Raw genomic sequence first — 22,574 nt, forward strand, 5'->3', positions numbered from 1 at the left:
ATCACATGACCTTTTGTTTTCGTTTAAATTACTAAGGTTATGTTCAAGAAGATAGATCTTTAGTTGTGTACAAATTTCTTATTCTTTGGTTTGTTAATTTTTGTTCTAATGATATAATTTATGTTACTTTAGGCAACTTCAGTTCATTTATGCAGAAGGAAATTTTTGAGCAGCCAGAGTCAGTTGTGAACACCATGAGAGGAAGAGTCAACTTTGATGACTATACTGGTAATTACATATTAATTACTCTGTTATTTCAGAGTCTCCTGTGGGAGCTGGCATTGACAGCCTGAAAGTTCATTGTTCTTTGTAGCCTTGTAGAACAACGATAGCTGCCAGCCGTCAGTGGAGCCCAGTCATCTTTTAAAGGTCCTTCAGTGTATGATTCCACTCATGTGAGCTGTATGTAGAATAGTCAGATTCATAGAGACAGTAGGTAGATTAGTGGTTACCAGGGACTGGGGAGAGTTGGGGGAATGGAGAGTTGTTATTTAATAGGTACAGAGTTTCAGTTTGGGGTGATGGAAAAGTTCTGGAGATGTATGGTGGTGATGGTTGCACAACAATATGAATATGCTTAATGCCACTGAATTGTACACTTAAACATAGTTAAAATTTTAAATTGATTTTATCACAATAAAAAAAAGGGAATAACAACTAATGGTTGCCAGGAGCTGAGGGGAGAGGGGAATGGGAGAGTGACTGCTAAAGGATATGCGGTTTCTTCTTTTTGGTGAGGAAGATTAGCCCTGAGCTAATGTCTGTTGCCAATCCTCCTCTTTTTTCTGAGGAAGATTGGCCCTGGGGTAACATCCGTGCTCGTCTTCCTCCATTTTATATGTGGGACACCTGCCACAGCATGGCTTGATGAGCGGCGTGTAGGTCCGCACTCGGGATCTGAACCCGTGAATCCCGGGCTGCTGAAGCGGAGTGTGTGAACTTAACCATTATGCCACCAGGCCGGCCCCTGGGGTTTCTTTTTGGGGTGATGACAATGTTCTAAAATTAGATAGTGGTGATGGCTGCACAACTTTGAATATACTAAAAACCACTGAATCATACACTTTAAAAAGGGTGAATATTATGATATGTGACGTATCTCAATATAATGGTTATAAAAAATATAAAAAATGACTAGAAAGTCACATTTGAAAATTATTGTCAGTTATGGGAGTATTAGGGGGATTTTCCTGGGGAGAAGAAGTCCTTCAGTGTACCATTAAACACATGTTTAACTTCTTTTTAGTTCAACAAACCTTTGTTGGGTACCTGCTGTGTACCAGGGACTGTCCTAGACACTGTACTTTCTTTTTTTTTTTTAATAATTTTATTTATTTATTTTTCCCCCAAAGCCCCAGTAGATAGTTGTATGTCATAGCCGCACATCGTTCTAGTTGCTGTATGTGGGACGTGGCCTCAGCATGGCCGGAGAAGCGGTGCATCGGTGCGCGCCCGGGATCCGAACCCGGGCCGCCAGCAGCAGAGCGCGCGCACTTAACCGCTAAGCCACGGGGCCAGCCCCACACTGTACTTTCTAAGAAGAATGAGACTGGTCCCCTTATTGGGAAGCTTACATGTATCTACTCAGCCTCCGTTTTCCCTCTCAGTTTATAAATGAGTAAAGGTCTGATCTTCCCCAGAGGTGTTCCAGGTGTTTGCCTGATGCCTTATGGGATAACGTGTACCGTTCCTGTGTGTTTAAGGTAGAGTTGAGAGTGCAACTTGGTCTTATTTCTGGAACTTCTCTCTAGACTTTGTGAGGCAGGAGATTGTGTACCTTGTTGAGATGAGTTTGAGATCGATGGTCTGTGGTCATAAGCTGTCCCTAAACTGTTTATTGCAAATCAGATTTTCAGAGCACTACTCATTCATCATGACCAGTTTAATAAACAGTTTAACGAACAAGCTTTGGGCTAAGCTTCTTAGCATTAGGAACTGGTTTTTGAGAAATAATAGCAGGTGTGCAAAAATCTTTTCCTGAATCTGTGTGTCATATGCACATTATTAAATGTCTTCTCCTTCATGCCATGTCCTGCTAATTGACAGAGAACGATTTCTCTGAATAAATGCTGTCTTTATAGATTTTTCTTTTCTGAGCAGCATCAGACTCTTTCTCTCTTGTTGAAGGCTGAATTATGAATTGAACATCTATGCATAGAGCACCATACTGAACATATCGGGGACCACAGGAAAGTTATATCTGATTTATTCTCCTCCTTGAGGTTCTTATAATCTAGAAGGGGGGATGAATATATAATTAACTACTTAACGAAAGATAGAATATGATAAATGGCATTAGAAACACATTTTATGTTGAAATGTTTAAAGTTTAATGTTGAATTTAGAGAAAGGAGAGAATGAATCTGTTTGTGGGCAGGGGCTTTGGGGCCAGGGAAGGCTTCATGAAGTAGGCAGGTGTGGCTTTAAAGGAATTGGAAGATTTAAATAGGTGAAGATGAGCTGGGAGCATTGCAGTTGGATAGAACACATTAGCTAAGGGGAGATAGTGGAAAAACCATCAGAAAGCTATTTGTGGAATAATAATGTAGTCCATTTGTCTGCCACTTTTAGTACTTGAAGATGAGTAAAGAGCAGTAAGTCTAGGAAAGAAGGTGAGTGGAACTGCCAAGGAGTGCCTTGATTAGATTATAATGGGGGGTTGGTTGAGGGGTCCCTCCTTTTGTAAGAAATTGCAGAGCTATTAGGAGACTTACGAGAGACTTAGGAGCCAGGGATGATCAAAGCTTTACTGCATCGGAGTAGCGAGAGGCTGGGATGCAGTTGCCAGTAAGGATGTTGTCCCATCTCGGGTAGAGCAGTGGGGAAGGGGAGGGAAGTGGGGACCAGGAGAGAAACAGAGCCGTCTAAGCCAGGACCTGCATCTGCCTGTTTTAGGGGAGGGTGTTCTTGAAGATGGTAGAGCTGAAAGAACTAGGAGAGTAGCAGTAAATACCGTTTATGGTATTTATAGAAATAAGATCAGGAAAAAGATTTGATTTATAAGAGAACAGAATGAGACAAACTTTGAAAAGTCATGATTTTTAAAAAGCAGTTTTATCTATGTGTTCCTCATAAAAGTTCTATGTTATAAACAGGATAGCTATTAACATTTTTTGTTGTTAAGATAAGGAAATTGAAGCTCTGTCGGTTTGTGTATCTTGCCAAAGGTCACATCACTTGTCATTTAGGGAGCCGGTCTAACCTCCTTTGTTCAGTGGTGTCCCGAGTATGCTCCATCTCCGCCTCCATCCTCCAGGCTCTCTTGCTGCTTCCATGGCTGTGGCCTACCTTATCAGAAGTAGGCTGCTCCTGAAAGCATCATCAGTTCAGACCTTGGGCCACTCCTTCCAGAACTACCCCAAGCAGGCAGCAGGGAATTTTCTAGGACAGTTTTAGGGAAATCCTTGTGACCAGCTAATCTCACCATCTTACTTCCCTGTCATTTTTGGTCATCCTCTGAAATACAAGTCTCTCTGATAGTCTGATTTTGTACTGAGTCATCTCCAAACTGATTTGCCTTTGCATGACCCTAACCCAACCTCATACTCTTGTTTCCTTTCTTCCCAAACCTTTTCAGTATGTGCTGAGGTCTGTGGGAAAACACTATAGGCAGAGGCACGTGAACAGGCTTGGTCTAGCGCAGGAACTGCGAGAAGGCCGGTGTGGCTGGAGTGGCTCGGGTGAGAGGAGAAGTGCTGGGAGATAGGTCAGAGTTCAGCAGGAGACAGGGCAGGTGGGGACTGGAAGGCCATAATAAGGGGTTTAGATGTTTTTCTAAGTTATTGGGGAAGCCAGTCAAGATTTTTTTTGTTGTTTTATTGTCTACTTTACTAATTTTTTAAAATAGAGAAATATAATATGCCCTCTCAGTATTGAAATTTAAAAAGAACATAAAATTATTGAAAAAGATAAAAGCAAAACATATACCTTGGTTCCGTGTTGTAACCAGTTGAGGTGGAAAAAAGTTGGCGAGACAAAGAGCAGGGGCAGAGTAGACGGACTGGATGGTGGCACAGATGCAGGAGGATGCTGCCCAAGGGTGTGCACATCTCTCTCCTCAGCCAGATTTCGAACTGAGTAGAGACTCCTGGTAGCCACACAGTACCTTGGACAGTATCTTCACTTGTGTGAGTACTCAAGAAATATTAGTTGAATAATTGAATGAATATTGAATGAAAATTTCTCACAGGTAGAAAACTAGCCTTGTGAAGAAGGATCCATAGACAAGGTACCCTTAGTAGAACATATACATAGTTATAGAGACAGAAAAAGAAAGAGGACAGGCTCATTTTGAGATCAGATTTATGTTTTTATTTATTTATTTATTTATTTGTGAGGAAGATCAGCCCTGAGCTAACATCCAATGCTAATCCTCCTCTTTTTTGCTGAGGAAGACCGGCCCTGGGCTAACATCTGTGCCCATCTTCCTCTACTTTATATGGGACGCGGCCACAGCATAGCTTGACAAGCAGTGCATTGGTGCGCGCCCAGGATCCGAACCTTCAAACCCTGGGCCGCCGAAGCAGACCGTGCGCACTTAACTGCTGTGCCACTGGGCTGGCCTCAGATTTATGTTTTTAAAGAATCACTCTAAAAGATCATTCTGAATGTGTGTGTAGAACAGGCTCCAGGAGGTGGAGAATAGAAGAGAGAAGAGTTAGGAGAACATTGCTCTTGTCCAGGGGAGAGATGTTGGGCTAGGTGATGGCATTAGAGGTACAATTTGAAGGTGGAGCTCACAGGACTTGCTTGTGGAGTGGATGTGGAGGAGGGATAGGAGCAATCAAGGGTGACTCCAATGTTAGATGAATGGGGATGGCATTTACTGAGATGGGAAAGACTGAGAGGAGAGTAGGTTTATGTTGTGTTCAGAGCACTGTTCTAGGTGCCGTAGGGGAAATGAACATAACTAAATGATTCTTTTTTCCAAGCAGGCTTATTGAGTTATAATTAGATATAATAAAATTCATCATTGTTAATGTATAATTCAGTGAGTTTTGACAAACTTCCACAACATGGTCATAATCCTAAACTCTACAACAATCAAGATATAGCACGGTTCTATCACCTTAAAAATCTCCTTGTGCCCCTTTCTAGTCAGCCACTTCCCCGCCTCCAGCCATGAGCATCTACTGATCTGTTGTCTGTGTTCCTATAGTTTTGCCTTTAAGATAACTTTTGATCTAAAGAGAGGAATGTAAAAATGACCAAACAAGGTAGAGTGTGATAAATACTGTAGTTGTGTGGGTATGTAGGGAGGCAAGTAAGGTTAGTTACAAGTTTGGGGGGCCCGTTAAGTTGACTTAATTTACTTTTCAAAACTATAGAGAACTCTGCTTCCTGAGAGGAATATGAATTCTTTAAAACAGTGTTGTTTCCCTGATTGGCAGTGGACACTCATGAAAAGCGATTGCCTATTTCATATGGTTCTTTCCAAGATAATTATTTACACAAATTTTTATTTCAGTGAATTTGGGAGGTTTGAAGGATCACATTAAGGAGATCCAGAGGTGTCGGCGTTTGATTCTTATTGCTTGTGGAACAAGTTATCATGCTGGTGTAGCAGTAAGTGGCTTCTTAAAATTTTAATTGTGTTAAGTATTAGAAGATATCTGCAGACAAATAGTACCTCCCGTAACACACATGTGAAACTATCTCTTGTTAAAACATCACATTATCTTTGCATGTTGCGATGACAAAAATCAAGAAAGTTGGGGGAAGAAACTTTCGTAGCTGCTTGGAATTATTTAGCAATAATAGATCTGCTTTAGAAAGGTCCTTCGTTATATAGGTGGGCCATCTTCAACTGACTTCATGAGAGGCAAAGAGTGGGAAAAGGTTTACACCATCCTGGCCTTGTAGTCTGGAGTGCATGCCTACTTGTGTAAGAGCAGTCATTGGGTTTCGCTTATCAGTTCACATGCCCCAGACAGAGGGCTGGTGCCGTGTGAATCTGTACAGGATTTTACTTAGTAGGCACATTTCTGCAAAGAAAGGAAGTCTGCTTTTTGTCAGACTTTGTTCTTTAAATTGTTATTTTGGAAGCTGAAATTCTTTATCCAAGACTCTTGTTGGTTGTCAGTGCAGAAGCATAGGAATATAATGGTCTTTTAGTCCAATAAATCAGATCCACGTGTAGTTTCCTTATAAAAAGACAATTTATGTGCTGTTGATATTGACTCCCATAAGTACAGAAGACCCTTATATGCTCAGTTTCTACTTTTAGGATTGATTCCCAAAGTTCATGACATAGTAATTTTTTATTTGCTGGGGCATAAATATTTATTATCTATACTTGTGGGAGCTGGTCATTTAGTGAGTGAAACTAACTTGGTAACCCAGCCCTTTCATCTCAACAGGCTTTGCTCTTCTCTAAAGCACTCTACTTCTCCTCTCTCCCTTACATAGTCCTAAAAAGGAAAGTCTATGTAGGATTGAAAGGAAGGGTTGTAAGAAAGTGATTGTTTTGAGCATGGAAGAAAAAAGAATGCATTAATGACATTAGTGTAAATTAAGGGAGTGGCTAAGGTAGTGGTGTCTTAGATCTATTGTTGAATGAGCCATCTATTATTAAATGTTTCATCTAATGCTAAGCCTGAATTTTGGAGCAGAAATTATATGCTGTGTTAGAATTCTCTAATTCTAAAATTTGAGAAGATGTAAGGGTTTTTTTTTTTTTTTTTTTTTGGTGGATGCTGAGATGGCTATAGTTGACAAATGTTAGAAATCTCTTTGCAGTTTATCATACGAAGTAGTGTCATCAATTTTATTCTATCTAGGTTTTTGTTTTTGTTTTTTTTTGGTGAGGTCAAAAACACAACAATACCTTTGCATAACTGTTTTTTTTAGTACATGCTCTGTATCCTGAATAATAACAGTCAACCAAAACATTCTAAGTATAGCTTGCTTTTCAAAATGTTAGCTGTCTCCAGGTTTTTACAGTGGCATGCAATGGAATTTATAACATTGAATTAGTCTCTTATGATGAAAAAATGTCATTCTGTCTATTTATAAAGAGCTGCTTCTACTGAAAGAACAATCCATTCATTAGCACATATATATCTTGAGATTTCTTTTTTGGGGCATATTATTTTTAAATATCTGGTAAGTTGCCAGATTTGTATCTTTCTCTTTTTATTTTGGAGAATGTAATTCTAGCGTAACATTTATATTGTAAACTGGAGAGGAAGTTTGATTTACATTTATTTGAGGGAAAACATTTAGCATTTTAGCGTCAGTAACTTATTTATGTATAATTACTAAATAAAATACATCATTGGACAAGGTTAGTCAAAAATACAGATGTTTTATCTTTGAAGACTTTCTGTACGTGACGTTATATACCATTGTTAAAAAGTCCTAAAATCAAAGTTATAGAACAAAACTATTCAGTTTACATTTGTAGGCGAGAAAGTTAAAGGGACGTGAAGTAAGGAAACCTTTACAATTCTTCACTGCTGTGAAGGAGGAATGCAGAGAAGGGGTAAGAGATGGGTGGGGCTACTTGCCTAAAGAAGTAGGTGGTCTCCACAGTAATTATTAAAACAACTAAATATACGCATCTGCAGGGCCTAAAATTTTTGCTGCCTAAAAGTTAATTTTTCTGTTGTTTTTAATTTTCTGATGTTTAGAGTAAAAGAAATTTAATTAGAATGGAAATTTAGTAAAATGAATGTTAAGATGCCCTTTGAACAGAAGCAAAGTACCCCCTACTCCACCTTCCATACTACAAAGTTTGAAAATAGTGAGCTTTCTTTTTTTTTTTTTAAAGATTTTATTTATTTATTATTTCCCCCAAAGCCCCAGCAGATAGTTGTATGTCATAGCTGCACATCCTTCTAGTTGCTGTATGTGGGACGCGGCCTCAGCATGGCCGGAGAAGCGGTGCGTCGGTGCACGCCCGGGATCCGAACCCGGGCTGCCAGCAGCGGAGTGCGTGCACTTAACCGCTAAGCCACCGGGCCGGCCCGTGAGCTTTCTTAAAAACAAGATTTCTAGAGCGTATTGACTTTTTCTTTGGAAATGGTACTATTTATGAATACATAGTATTTTTGAAGTGTTGAATTTCACTGCGTGTTTATACATATGTTTTTGTCTCATTTGAAATCTCTGAGGGACTTGGTATTATATGAATTGTCATACAAAGATTAGGAATTGAGAAGATGGAGATAACACACAAGCTAACTCAGAACAGTGCTTTTTCCACTTCTCAAAACATTTGTGTGTGTGTATTTGCTTATAAGAATACATGCATTGATAAGTGTCTAAAGAGACTTGTACTAAAATGTTAACAGTGCTTATCTCCTAGGTGGTAGGATTTTGATCATTTTATTTTTTGTGCTTTAATCTGTAATGTTTGTATTTTCTAACAATGCGCATGTATTGTTTTTATAATCTGAAAAAATGAAAACTATACATTGAGTCCAAAGAAGTCTAGTGAGAAAGAGTATTTGAAGTAAAGTTGTATGACCAAGTCATCTTTTCTCTGCAGACGCGTCAAGTTCTCGAAGAGCTGACTGAGTTGCCTGTTATGGTGGAGCTGGCCAGTGATTTCCTGGATAGAAACACGCCGGTTTTTCGAGATGATGTTTGCTTTTTCATTAGTCAGTCAGGTATGCTAATTTAAAAGAATTGAAGGAAAGGAAAGTCCTTCTTTCTAATAATTATAGCATGTGTTGGCAAAACTTGATATTTAAAGATAAACTGGTATTTCAGATGACTTGACAAATACAGATTTATTTTGATATTACATAATTCTTTATGAATTAGTAAAATTAACGTTTTACACTCAGCTGAATTTTCAAAGAGAAAGTAACGTAGGATCCTATTATTAAAAGTTTTACAAATTTATTATTTTAAGTGCATGTTTTAAATTTTATTTAAAATTTTGTTGAAAGTGTAGTCAGTTTTGAAAGTCAGATGTTGTTGAAAGTGTAGTCAGTTTTTTGTTTTCGCATCTAAGAAACAGCATATGTTGACTGCTCTCTGTGTTACTTTTGCTTCCTTTTTATACAGGTGAGACAGCAGATACCCTGATGGGTCTTCGGTACTGTAAAGAGAGAGGAGCTTTAACAGTGGGAATCACAAACACGGTCGGCAGTTCCATATCAAGGGAGACAGATTGTGGCGTTCACATTAATGCTGGGCCTGAGGTTGGCGTGGCCAGTACAAAGGTAAATTCTTGACTTAGTTCTCATGTGATTATTTAATCATAGTGTTGGTGAAACAGACTAATTCGTATCTTATGTTTCATTTGTTAGCACTTATAGAACTCATATGGTTTACTGATCATTATAATTATTATAAGACTTAAGGGTCAATAACAGGTAAAACACTTGTCCTCCCCTTTCTCACGCCTGCTTAAGAGTTTAAAAGGGACAAATGTATATAACATAAGTCCATTTTGAAAAGGCCTCTGCTGGCTACCCTCCTTCATCACTTATAGTCCTCCTGCCAGGTGCAGTGGGATACATGGTAAGTATAAAGTCCCCTTCTTTATTAAGTATGGTAGGGAATTAAGAAAATAACAAATCAGAAACATCCAGTATAATTCTAACAATTTTTTACACTTTTATTTACATATTCATATTTTCTAATAAATATGTCAAAATATACATACTACCTTTGAAAGTTTGTAAGGAGGAGTATACCTTTGGTATAAAATCTGATGATTTAAAAAAATAAAAATGAGTATTATGTGACAATATCTGTTTCTCTTTGGATACTACATCTGTGGAGATTTAAAAGCAACTTCGTTTTTTTTTTTTAATGCCTAGTGAGACTATATTCGTGCATTGCGTAACGACAGGGATACGTTCTGAGAAATGTGTCATTAGGCAATTTCATCAATGTGCAAACATCATAGAGTGTACTTATACAAACCTAGATGGTATAGCCCACTACACACCTAGGCTCTATGGTGCTAATCTTATGGGACCACCTATATGTGGTCTGTTGTTGACTGAAACGTCATTATATGGCGCATGATTGTACGTTCCTCTTTGAAATCAGAGTATGCATAAGTTTAGCACTACTAATAAAAATAGGAATCTTAGAAAGTTGTATGGAAGTAAAAGGTATTCTCTCTCCATGAATATATTACTCTTTATGACTTCAAAATTTTGTTTCTTGTCTATTCTTCTGCTTAAATCTAATATTTCTTGCTGATTGTCTAAGAAGATGCTTAGGTATTGGTGGGTTTGAGTTTAAAAGTGTGTGGGAGATGATGTTAACATGTACATAACCACATTTGAATTTTTTTTCCTTTTAAAGAACCTCATGGAGAATTTTTTTTGTGGAAAATTTGTGATTCTTATGTAAACATAACTCTGAGGGAGGTTTTTATTTCTTGGTTACTTTGATATTGCTAACGCTATAATTTACAGAAAGCTGAAACCTGAATTTCCTCCATGTGGTGATTAAAACATGTAAGATGTTTGGGCTTGAGTCTTCATTCTATGCCTGAAGAAATAACCAGCCGCCCTCAGCAGCAGCTTGTGGATTTTTGGAACAGTGTCCAGACAGACAGCTTTGATTGGGGATTGGAATCCCAGGGTCCCTTTATTCACAGCACATTGTGAAACAAGGGCTTCAACGTGGCATATGTGGGATATGGGATTGTACCACTGAATGGATGCTATTGACTTGCATTTTTATTAAATCTTTCTTGAACCATGAGCTGCCAGGGGAGATACAATTTTTTTGATTTCTAATTCTGTTGTTCATGAAAAGTTTAATTTTCCTCAACATTTTGTTATGATAATTTTCAAACATACAGCTGAGTTAAAAGAATTTTACGTTAACCATATATCCATCACCTGGATTCTACCATTAACCTTTTTTCTACAGCTTTATTGAGGTGTAATTTTCATACCATAACAGTCACCAGTTCTAAGTGTATAGTTTTAGTAAATTTGGCTGTGTGACTATCACCACAATCCAGTTTTAGAAGACTTAATCACCTGAAAAAGTTCCTTTGTGCTCTTTTACAGTCAATCTCCACTCCTACCCCTCAGCCTCAGCCTCAGGCAGCTACTATTGTTTTCTCTTTCTATGTTATGTCATTTTCTAGAAATTTCTTATAAATGAAATTGTATAATGCACGTCTTTTGTGTCTAGCTTCTTCCATTTAACATGAGGTTTTTGACACTTATTCATGTTGTTATTTGTATTGGTAGTTCTTTTTTTTTTGCAAGCCCCTCCCCCCGCCCCTCCCTCAGTTTTTTGGCATTTTATTTTGAAATAACTGTAGATTTATAGGATGTTGCAAAGATAGTACAGAGAAGTCCATGCACTCTTCACCCAGTTTCCCCCAATGGTTACATCTTGCATAAGAAAATAAGCATCTTTTTATATAGTACATACTTTAATTTGTTTAAAAGATGATTCCCTTAAAAATTTTAGTAAGTGTGGCAATTTAGTCTTATTTTAATTTTTCTTAGATTCTAAAGTAATTTTGTTTTGTTCAACTGCCTTAGACCTTCTGGGCTTGGAGTTATTTAAAAGTTTTGGGATGTTTAGTCATAGGTTATTTCTGAATGGCAAATATAAGTTAATATATTAATGGGTGATGAAAGAAGTTCATCCTTGATCCCTGGGCCCTGTGATGGAGCTAGCACAGTCATTCTATAATCTTAATTATGAATTCCCAACTTTGCCTGAAAAACTGTCAAGGTTAGAGAAAAGTTACTAACTTTCTCATCAGACCATAGACAATTTGATATTTCTCTAGGAATTGATGGTTATAACTGCGCAGGCTCAGCAATTTTTGTATGTTATTGCAAGTGTTTAGAATTTCACCACAGTACAGACTTTTGTTGATTTTTAAAAATAAACCAATATAACTTTATTTTTGGCTGAATGAAAAGTAAAACCAAGTTTAAAAGTTCAGAGCCAACATTTTCCTGGTAAATTCTTTCAAACCTCAGTAAATTCTAAATGTGAGGTATAGCTTGTTTTTCTTATAATTGGTTTCCTGGTCTGTGTTGTTGAAATGAAAAACATTAAATTGGAAATTAAGCTATAGTAGGAATGCAGTGGTAAAATGCATACATTAAAGTTACTCTGTTTAATATTTGTACTTAAAAGCCAGTGTTGAGATGTTTTAAGTCCAAACAAAGAAACATTACTCTGTAGACTAACATTTTTAGTTCTGGGCTGGAGGAACTGGAATATTCAGTTCAGTCTGATTATTCTGGAATATTCTGATCAGATATTCTGTCTGATTAGAAACAGTTTAGGTATCCTAGGGGTCCAAGATATTCGATCTCTCCCTCCATCCTGATAGTATATTTTGTGACTAATTGGTTTATTGAAAAGTAAAAAGAGGTAGACTGGGAGGATCTAGAATTTAGAATGCAGATGTGCTCATTAGACTGGAGGCAGGGGACTTGCAAATCCACTTTAGTGCTATGGGAAAAAAAACCCCAGTCTGACAGTGGAAGACATAGGCGCACAGGACAAGTCACTGTGGAGGAATGTAAGAGCAGCTGGTAGCTGGGAGGTCTAGCAAGAATAAATAGAGAGTCTCATTTAACTACTGGGAAGGTGAGGAGCATTAGCAGACTGTGATTTTATTATGCAGGAGGCTCATTATCCACATTATGACAGGAAAATATTCACTAATGAAGTGATCGCTTATCCAGAGAAGAGTAATAGAAATTCAGCATATTATCCACACACACAAAAAAAACAGAATAAATTTCCTAAAGTTAAAATTATACATAACATTGTAGGTAATGACACCACAATAATCCTAGTGGTTTACTAATAGAAATATAAATAAAAACCTCAAATGCCTGAAACATGAAAACGTTACTCTAAATAACTGTTGAGTTAAAAAGACATCAGAACTACCATTAAAAAAAGATTTTTACTAGAAAAAATAATGAGCAATATGGGTAAAAGTTTAGAGAGTGTGGCCAACGTGGTAATTAGAGGTAAATTAATAGCATTAAATGCTTTATCTTCAAAAAGAAAATGAACTAAGTATTTAATTCAAAAAGTTAGAAAAAGGAAACACAATAAAGCAGAAGGAGGCAAATAATAGAGAAAAATGAATGAATGAACTGCAAAACAGGAAGTTTTAGGACCTTCATCTTGGTGGGCCTTAGCTGTTCTTTCTGGAACCTTTCTAGGATTTTATCTGTATTACTGAGAAGAAAAAAATGTGGCCTTAGAATCTTTCTCAACATGTGACTATCAGTCGGTTAGAATTGGCTCTGTATAAGACATATTTGCTCTCCCTATCCTAGAAGTTCTATCTAGTTTAATAAAAAAAAATAAGTAAAACAGCAGGAAAGGAGGAAACAAAATTCTCCTTCTTTGCAACTTATATGACTGACTACTTACAGAGCTTAAGAATATCAAGTAAAAGACTTCATAGAATGAATAAGAATTCATATAAGGTGCTTCATATAAAACATATACAAAAAAATTTTTTCTATAAACTGTTGATGGCTACTTAGAAAAGATATGGGAGTGTGTGTTTGAGGGAGGAGTCTTTTTCAATAGCTATAAAAAATACTGAAAAATAACTTTACCAAGAAATATGTAAGATGTTCCATAAATATTTGTTTAATAGATGAAAACTATATAACTTTATAGAGTTTTAAATTCCTAGCACAAATTGATGGAAATACCATATTTCTGGATGAGAAGATTGTTTTGTAAAGAAATGACAGATCTGTAGGACAGAATCAATAGTCCTATGATGTAACTTTGGTACATCACAGAACTTAAGACTACAGGGAATATCACAAATCAAGAGAGAAAGGATGGGGTGAAATGGAGGGAAAATCGGCTGTTTATAAAAACAGAAGTTAACACCTTGCACTGAAATTAATTTCACATAGACTAAGAAGGAAAATATAAAGAAAAAAATCAAAAAAGGACAATGAAAAGAATAAAGTTAGGAAAATTTAATAATACTTAACTGTTAGGATGGCACGACTATGTAAGCTTAAAAGTACTACATAAAAGTTAAAAAGAAGTCAATAAACACCATCATAAAAGGTTAACCCAAACTGGTAAAAAGTATTGGAACCATAACAACACAGACCTTCTTAAGACCAACTAAAAAAAAAAAACCCAAGTCAAAGCCAAGTGAAGAGCAATGAAGTTAATTCTCAAAAGAGAAAACATAAATGGCGAACAAATGTGAAAAAAAATTGTAATTTTTCAGATTCAAGATATGTGTGGTAAAGTCGTAGTGAGAGTCTATTGTCCAGTGGCCAAATGGTAAAAATTTGTTAAAAGGATAATTCTCAGTATTGCAAAGAATGTGGCAAAACAGGCATATCTCACATTCACCTACAGCTAATGGGAATGAAAACAGTCTTGGCAGTGTGACTGCAAGTTTTAAAATATTCACAATTCTGTAGCCTAGGGAAATAAATGTCTTTTGGTTCAAGCTATCATCAGTAAAAAAGTTTGTTTTGAGCCTGTATGTCAAGCATTATGCTGAATGCTTTATATTTGTCTCATTTAATTCTTATGATAATCTTGTAACTATTGTGTCCCTTTAACAGACGGGCTACCTGAGGCCTAAGGAGATGAAAAAAACTGCTCAAGGTTATTACACAGTAGTAAACAGAGAAAGCATTCTGTCTTGGGAAAGTGCTTGTAATGTTAATTAAGAATAAAAGCAAGTTATAAAATTGTACCTACTAATAATTAGTTTTCTTAACAATATAAAGAAAGAAAAACATAGTATAGACCAGAAGGCAGTATTCACAAATGTTATTAGTGTAATTATTCCTTTTAGTAAGACTGAGGATTGTTCTTATTTTAATTTACTTTTCTGCAGTTGAACTTTTAAAAAATTTTTAGCCAAACTTAAGAAAAAGAGGTAGAAGTGAGGAACAGGCAGTAGGTGAAGGTGAAAAATCAAAAAGTAATTTTAAAAAAAATCCAAGAAAACCAGGGAAAATACCTCAAAGAGTCCTTCAAACTCTCGCTTTTGACTTACCTCAAAAACTTATTTTGGTTATGCGCCTGCGCATTCACTCTCTTCTCGCCTTCCTTTGGCATGTTTCTCTTCCTTTCTCTGTGGTATTAGGGACTTCATAAGCATCCATGTCTTATAAGGAACTTTTATTTTGTACCTGGAAATAAAGGTTAAGCCATTTGTTCAAATTCAGAAAAGGAGAATCGTGATAGATTTCCTAAAAACTGGTTCAGTTTGCTGTTACTAACGCTGTTTTTTAAAAATGGACAATATATACTTATAAAACCAATGGGAATTTTTTATTTTCATCTTTTTTTAAAATTAAAAATTCCAAGTACTTAAAATGCAACTGTAACTAATTCTGCTTTTTTGTGGTATTTCAGGCTTACACCAGCCAGTTTGTATCCCTTGTGATGTTCGCCCTTATGATGTGTGATGACAGGATCTCCATGCAAGAGAGACGCAAAGAGATCATGCTTGGATTGAAGCGGCTGCCTGGTATGAAGATACTCAGATTATTATTCTTTTGTTGTCTAAGGGACTGGGTAATGGGTAAAATTCTCTTATCCTTAAAGTTGTAGCTATTTAGTCAATAAAATCTTCCTATTTTTGCACTTGTGTATTTAAAAATCCCTCAGTGACATCACGGAAGAATAGAAACACTGATCTTTTGTTGGTTGCTACCAATATATTATTATTATTATATCAGTTCAGTTTATTGTCCTTTTTTCATAGATTTTGCTAATGTTACTTTTTAACAGATTTGATTAAGGAAGTACTGAGCATGGATGATGAAATTCAGAAACTGGCAACTGAACTTTATCATCAGAAGTCGGTCTTGATAATGGGACGTGGCTATCATTATGCTACTTGTCTTGAAGGGGCACTGGTAAGTCTTCTCACTTATAATTTCAGTCTGTTGACTTACAGACCTGGCACATAGTCATACTTTGAGACTGAGTGAAAGAAATAGGTGGAACTTTTGAAAGTGCCTTTGCATTTATGCATTCTGATTTGTTTACCTTGAGAAAGTGTAACAAAATACTTAATTCAAAAGTGAAATTAAGAAGAGTACATTTTAGCATAACTCGGGGTTAGCAAGTAACTTGGGTTAATTTGTTGTCCAAATATGAATAAAATAAAGATTAAGTTCTCTAGGTGTGAGATTTAATTGAGGGTAAAAATGAAGCAAATAGAACAGTTACAAAGAAACACGTGTACATTCCTGATAATCCAAAATCTTTAAAATGTCTTTGTGGAGTTTTAAAACTTCCAATTACTTGTTGATATTATGGAAATAATGATCTATTAATGTGTTAGCTATATTTACAGATCAGTGATCCTTGAATACTTTTGGATAAATCGATAGTGACTTCAGATATCAGATGTTTTGTGTGATATTTACTTAAGAATGAGTCTTTGAAAAACAGACTGAAGACTAATCTAGTACTTTCCTATTAGAAAATCAAAGAAATCACTTACATGCACTCTGAAGGCATCCTCGCTGGTGAGTTGAAACACGGCCCTCTGGCTTTGGTAGATAAGTTGATGCCTGTCATCATGATCATCATGAGAGATCACACTTATGCGAAGTGTCAGAATGCTCTTCAGCAGGTGGTTGCTAGACAGGTAAGTTGGGCTGCTGGGAGGACACACGTTGGCAATCTAAGAGTTGGGTCACTAAAGCTTATTTGAATTTTATGACATTTAAAGTGATAGACCAGTGCCCAGTAGGTGGCTTACAAAACATGTTTAGGTTTACATGTGATGAATCTGAGATATTCAAGAGTATTGACAGGACCCAGCTCGTAGATCTCATAATAGGCAGAACCAAGACCAAAACTGAGGTCTTATTCTCCAAATCCTGTCCTCTTCAACTAGTGTATGCTGCTCCCTTTTAATTTAATATTCTGAGATGAATATTTCAGGAGGAACTAGATTTTACCTTAATATTATGGGTGCTCTGCTTAACTGAGTTTTCTTCAGGTCATTTGGCTTTATATATAAATCCCCAAAGACATTATTAATCCCTAGTCACAACATGGTGCTTATGAACTTGGGCTTTGAAGGCAGGCAGATCTGGACTCAAGTACTAACCCTGGTATTTCTCAGTTGTGTGAGTTTAAACAAATTACTGGATCCCACGAAGCTTCAGTTTCCTCAACTGTAGGTAAGATCCATACCCCATAGGACTGTGAGTTTAAATAAGTCTGTCATTGAGGCCGCATGCGAATAGTGCAGTGCAAAATTTGCACATTTCACAGGCTACAGCCCTGCCTTTGTTCACCAGTGATTGTGTGTGTGATTTTCTTCCCCAGGGACGGCCAGTAGTGATTTGTGATAAGGAAGATACCGAGACCATTAAGAACACAAAAAGAACAATCAAGGTGCCCCACTCAGTGGACTGCTTGCAGGGCATTCTCAGTGTGATCCCCTTACAGTTGCTGGCTTTCCACCTTGCTGTGCTGAGAGGCTACGATGTAAGTGATGGACCACTGCAGATATCTTGGGCTGGCTTTTTACCCAGGTTCATTCTGATAGTTTTCCTCCTGTTTTTAGCAAAAGCATTTGAGACATCCATTAGATACCTGTATCTGTCACTGTTATATTTGCATGGCTCAACTTGTAAGTTACACCATAACATTTTCTTATCCATAGAACTTAAAGGCACCTTGGAGGTTACCTCCATGGTTGAGATTACCTCCTTGGAGAATTTCCACTTGTTTTCTATGTTTCTTAATGGAGTAGCTGTTGGCAGTTCTTTGTTTAGGATTGTCTGTCCCACACACTGCAGGACTTTTAGCATCGCCGGTCCCCTAGTCATTGTGACAACCAAAACATCCTGCTCTTATAGATTTCTACTGTCCTCTGAGAGGGCTGCCACCTCTATGGAGGACCACAGGAGCTCTTCCTGTGCTGAACTGGCTCCTTCAGAATTCTTTTTCGTGATTTCAAGTCTTTTCAAAATATGTTATTTGACTATATTTTCTAATGTTAATTCTTTGTAGTCTATAATAAAGATGTTTAATGAACATGTTGTTTTCTGTTTTTATAAACAAAAATAATTTGCTTATAGCAGCTCTTCTTTTCTCCCCAGTCTGTATAATCTCTCAAATCTTGCTCTTTTTTTGCAGGTTGATTTCCCCCGGAACCTTGCCAAATCTGTAACTGTAGAATAAGGAGCATCTGAAACTCTGGGCGATGAAGCAACACAAGACACCTTTTATATTTAAAACCTTGATTTAAAATATCACCCCTTTAAGCCTTTTTTAGTAAATCCTTATTTATATATCAGTTATAATTATTCTACTCAATTTGTGATTTTTGTGAAATTACTCATGTTTTTCCAGTAATTTGTGGAGGAGTTTGAATAATGGAATCTATATTGGAATCGGTATTAGAAAGAGATTTAGCTCTCATTTTCTTTAAAGGATGCTGAGTGTTGGATTTCTGGGCCCTCTACTTCAATCCGAGAGGGTTGTATGTTGTTTTTAAAATAATTGGCGTTTGTTTTACCACGCTTCTATTCCTTCACCCCAATGACAGCGGTAATATATGCTAATATTTGGACGTTTAATTAAGGTTTTGCTAAGTTATACATAAAGAGAAGATGCTGTGATTTATTTTGAAATTTGTTTTTAAATCAAACTGTAAAACTTAAAAACTGAAAACTTTTCTTGGTGGGATTTCTATCTAAGTTAGTCTCTCAAACTTGTTGCCTCTTATCTGTAGGTCGAGGTAACTTAGGAGGCTAAGAAGTCTAGTAGTGCATTGGTTCTCTCCAGCCCTTAAAAGAAAATATTTGCACAGTTTCATAGCACAAACTTTAAATTTGAGCTGCTTTGGACAACTGACAATATGACTTTAACTTTGAAGATGAGATACATACATGTTGGATATCCTACTCCTTGTTTTTTTCTCCTAAAATTGGTTTTTATTTCCTTGTATCTGTGGTTTTTTTTAATGGCTGCTGAATGACGTATTTTATCTTGTTCTTTGAAATCACCACAGAGTTGCTATCAAGTGTCTCAGATTAAGTCAGTACTGATATATTCAGAATTCTCTTCAACTTTGTCCCAAAGAGGAATTTCCTGAAGTTAATTTTAACTTTCCTTCACTGCCTTGTTATATAAAACCAGTACCTTCCGTACTGGTAGTACAGCCAGTTTGGAAGCTCTTTGCGGTTGTTTGGAAGATTTACAAGTCTTTTGACTAATCATTTGACTCTAAATGTGTATGGTGGGCTAGACTTAGGAAAAGCTACATGCTTTCACTGATACTAGTGAAGGATTGCATCAAATTTAGAGTTATTTCCTAGGTATTTTTCTCTCTGTATTTTCTGTGTTCTACCCCTGAAACATGTTTAGGAAGGAAGAAGATATAAATAAATAAAGTGATATTGAGGTGCCTTCAGCTGGTTAGTGTGAGAAAGGGAAATTCACAATTTAGATTAAAATATTTAGAGTAGAGTATTCGTTTGACATGCAAAAAATTGTGAGTAGTAATTTCTTCTTGGAGCTCTTTTGGCCAAATCTTTGGGGTTATAGGACAGCGTGTTTATGTTTTGGTTAACTCCTTTTCTTTCAAGAGTTTTCACTTTTAAATTGTGAAGGTACGAAATTTAGCATAATTATTTAAGAAAGCTTAGTCTTTTCCTTTTTCTGTGTTTGAACTTGTTGAGGTTAAGATTTTCTAATAGCTATTGCTGCAAGAGAAACATAGAAGTCTGCTTGTATATTAGGGTTAGAGAAAGAATTGGCATATTTTGAGGTAATTTGGAAGGACTCGCATAGATAGAGACTAGAAACCTGATTGTTTTTAAAAATGAAATAGGGTTAGTAATTACATCATGTACATATAGCTACTAGAGCTATATATATCTATTTGAATTGTTTCTAAGATTATTTTGTGTAGGCCTGCTAGTTTTAGTATGTGAATAGTGTCAGTTCTTATGTTTTTTGTATTAGCATTTTATGCACATGATTTACATGGGTTTGTAGCATTTCTCAGTGGTCTAAAGTTTGAGTCAGCATTCTAAGTGAAAACTAATATGTGAAATCAATCATTAGTTTTCACAAACTCTCTGTTTTTCTCTCTCAGACACACACACACATACATACACACACACATTCTTCAAGCTAGGGTAAGTTCTAAACTGAATATCAAGAGTTGAAATTAAGAACAAAGAAGTGATATTTTCCAAACAAACATGGTTTCTCCTCCCTTTCCCTTCTTCTTGCTCCCTACCCTATTTAATGTAGTGGTTTTTAAATGCTTTTATAAGTAATTATGAACACAAAAAAGATACTGTAATGAGGCAAATCACTAATGAGCGTGCATGCCCAGTTAAAACCAATATAATATAGGATAAGAAAATCTGATTTTTCAAGAAAGATATTCTACAAAAGGAGTCCTTTATATAAAAAGTTATTTCTTGTAGAGCATTTAAAGTTTAAATTCCCTTGTATGTAACTTGGAGTTCCTTACCCCAGGCCATGAGCCCTTTTTAGGCCGGGAGTCATGTGTAACATCTAACACATGGCCTAGTAAATGATTGTTACTTTGGAGTCAGCCAGCTTTTCTATCTTTTTTTAATCACCTGTGCCATAGGAATAAATGATAGGAGGAGAACTAATGTTAACTGTTTTTAGTTTGTTATAACTATGTCAACAACCAGTTATGGGCAAGTAACTGTGCGAGGAACTGAAAAATACATCTCGTTTACAGCAAAGTGTACTTGTGCCCAGGTGGACTCAGCACTAGTGAAGACTAGGATCATTGGAAGGCACAGAGTGAGAGAGTGGAAAATGGAGTTCAGCTGAGTGGTTAAGTATTGTGAGTGGACTTGTTCACTTAAGTAATGGTCTAACATGTTTATAAGAGGTGAAATTCATTTTGTAGAGTAAGCTGTTATCACAGGCTATACATCCATATATCTGTGGTCCTCTAAGGAAGAGCAGTCATTAAATGCAAAGGTGAGAAACAGTCAAGCGTCAGTACTCCTCAGAGGGAACTGACACAGGGTGATGTGCAGATGGGTTGTTGGTTAAGAGAGCTGATACAGATTTTCTCTCTTAGCTTTCTTGGAAAGTTGTTGCTGAGATGGTATTGTCTTATCCTTTTAAATACAGGTCTCTTGGCCTGAGTTAATTTTGAGGACAGGAGGAAAGAAGCCTTTTTTTAGCTCCTTGGTGATATTCCTTTGACGCTTATTTCTATTAACTCGTCAAAGAAGGAAAATCAGCTGAAATGTTTGCTTTAACATACATTTTAAGAAGTCCTTTGGGGCGAGTTTTTTCTCATATCTTTTTTAAAAATTAGGATATACTATAGCAATAAAAGGGAAAGACTAATGTTAACTATTTATTGTGTGCTATAACTTAGTGATTTTTCTAAAAAGCACAATGTCATTGAAAAGTATTTATTGAAAAAAATTCATAGCTCACATTGAATTTGTGAAGGCCAAAGAAATTGAAGGGAATGGTAAAGATATTTTAGTCTTATATCCACGTATTAGTAGATTTTGTATACCAGAATTCCAGATAGAGTGTTTTACCCATGAAAACATATTTCAGATTGCTTTCTTTGTTTTTAGTGTTAGAGTCTCAAGTTTAGAAGTGGTAACACTTAAATCAGTTTTTTTCTCCACAATACTTAAAGATTGTTAATACATCAGTATTTCCCTAGCTTGATGAATTTAACCATATCTTCAGATCTCTGACATGACAACCGATAGGACTGGATAACATTAGTTTTGAACCAATAATATCCAGGATTAAAATAAAAATCATAATTAACTAGCAAGACTATAAAGTTATACCATATTAACTTTTAAGGCTGTAATAGCTTGATATCAATGTTATGGAAGATACCATAAATAATGACTAATGAGAACATTTTAGGGAATTCTTGAATTACTTTTCTTACTAGTTTTCAGAATGAATATAGAAATGATCCTGTTAGCTTTTTTTTTGTGAGGAGGACCAGCCCTGAGCTAACATCCAATGCCAATCCTCCTCTTTTTTGCTGAGGAAGACTGGCCCTGGGCTAACATCCATGCCCATCTTCCTCCACTTTATATGGGATGCCGCCACAGCATGGCCTAACAAGCGGTGCATCGGTGCGCACCCGGGATCCGAACCGGCGAACCCCGGGCCGCCGCAGCGGAACATGCACACTTGATCCTGTTAGCTTTTTAAATGTTCTACAGTTGAATTTTTTTTTTGCTTAAATAAAACTTTTGGTATTTGTTTAAATTATATTTCTTGTGAACTGGAAATTTTAGAATCATCCTTGCTTTGTTTGTTTTCTGTTCTTTAAAATGAATGTTTAGTTTACTGAGCCAATTGGTCATTTCTTCCTCATGTCTTGTAAGTCCAGTGACTCTAATCCTGAACTGTGAATAAATTACCAAAAACTTGCTGAGAATTGCATTTTGAAGCAATTTGCCAATATTTGAAGTGTATACATGTTTGTAGTTGTGTTGAAGATTGTATTGTACTAAGAATGTAGCCAGTGTTTACTTTAGTTGTTAAGTAAACATTTCTGATGCTAAAAGTTTATTCATTACTGATGCTTTTAAAAAGAAGGAATGATTGTATAAATATAATCAAAAGCCACGTCTCCA

The 22,574-nt window shown here is 36.3% G+C and overlaps 1 protein-coding gene across 1 annotated transcript in view; it reads left to right on the forward strand.

Moving 5' to 3' along the window:
* GFPT1 (glutamine--fructose-6-phosphate transaminase 1) overlaps positions 1-21,910 on the forward strand; it is a 55,038-nt gene extending 33,128 nt beyond the window's left edge. The window contains exons 11-19 of the mRNA XM_058551048.1: positions 133-228; positions 5,468-5,565; positions 8,492-8,612; positions 9,016-9,173; positions 15,331-15,445; positions 15,709-15,836; positions 16,409-16,576; positions 17,266-17,427; positions 18,082-21,910. Coding sequence (XP_058407031.1) covers positions 133-228; positions 5,468-5,565; positions 8,492-8,612; positions 9,016-9,173; positions 15,331-15,445; positions 15,709-15,836; positions 16,409-16,576; positions 17,266-17,427; positions 18,082-18,126 — 1,091 coding nt within the window. The 3' untranslated portion in view covers positions 18,127-21,910. The remainder of the gene's footprint in view (positions 1-132; positions 229-5,467; positions 5,566-8,491; positions 8,613-9,015; positions 9,174-15,330; positions 15,446-15,708; positions 15,837-16,408; positions 16,577-17,265; positions 17,428-18,081) is intronic.
* The last annotated feature ends 664 nt before the right edge of the window (positions 21,911-22,574 follow it).

The sequence above is a fragment of the Diceros bicornis genome, chromosome 12, assembly GCF_020826845.1.
Source record: "Diceros bicornis minor isolate mBicDic1 chromosome 12, mDicBic1.mat.cur, whole genome shotgun sequence".
NCBI lineage: Eukaryota > Metazoa > Chordata > Mammalia > Perissodactyla > Rhinocerotidae > Diceros > Diceros bicornis.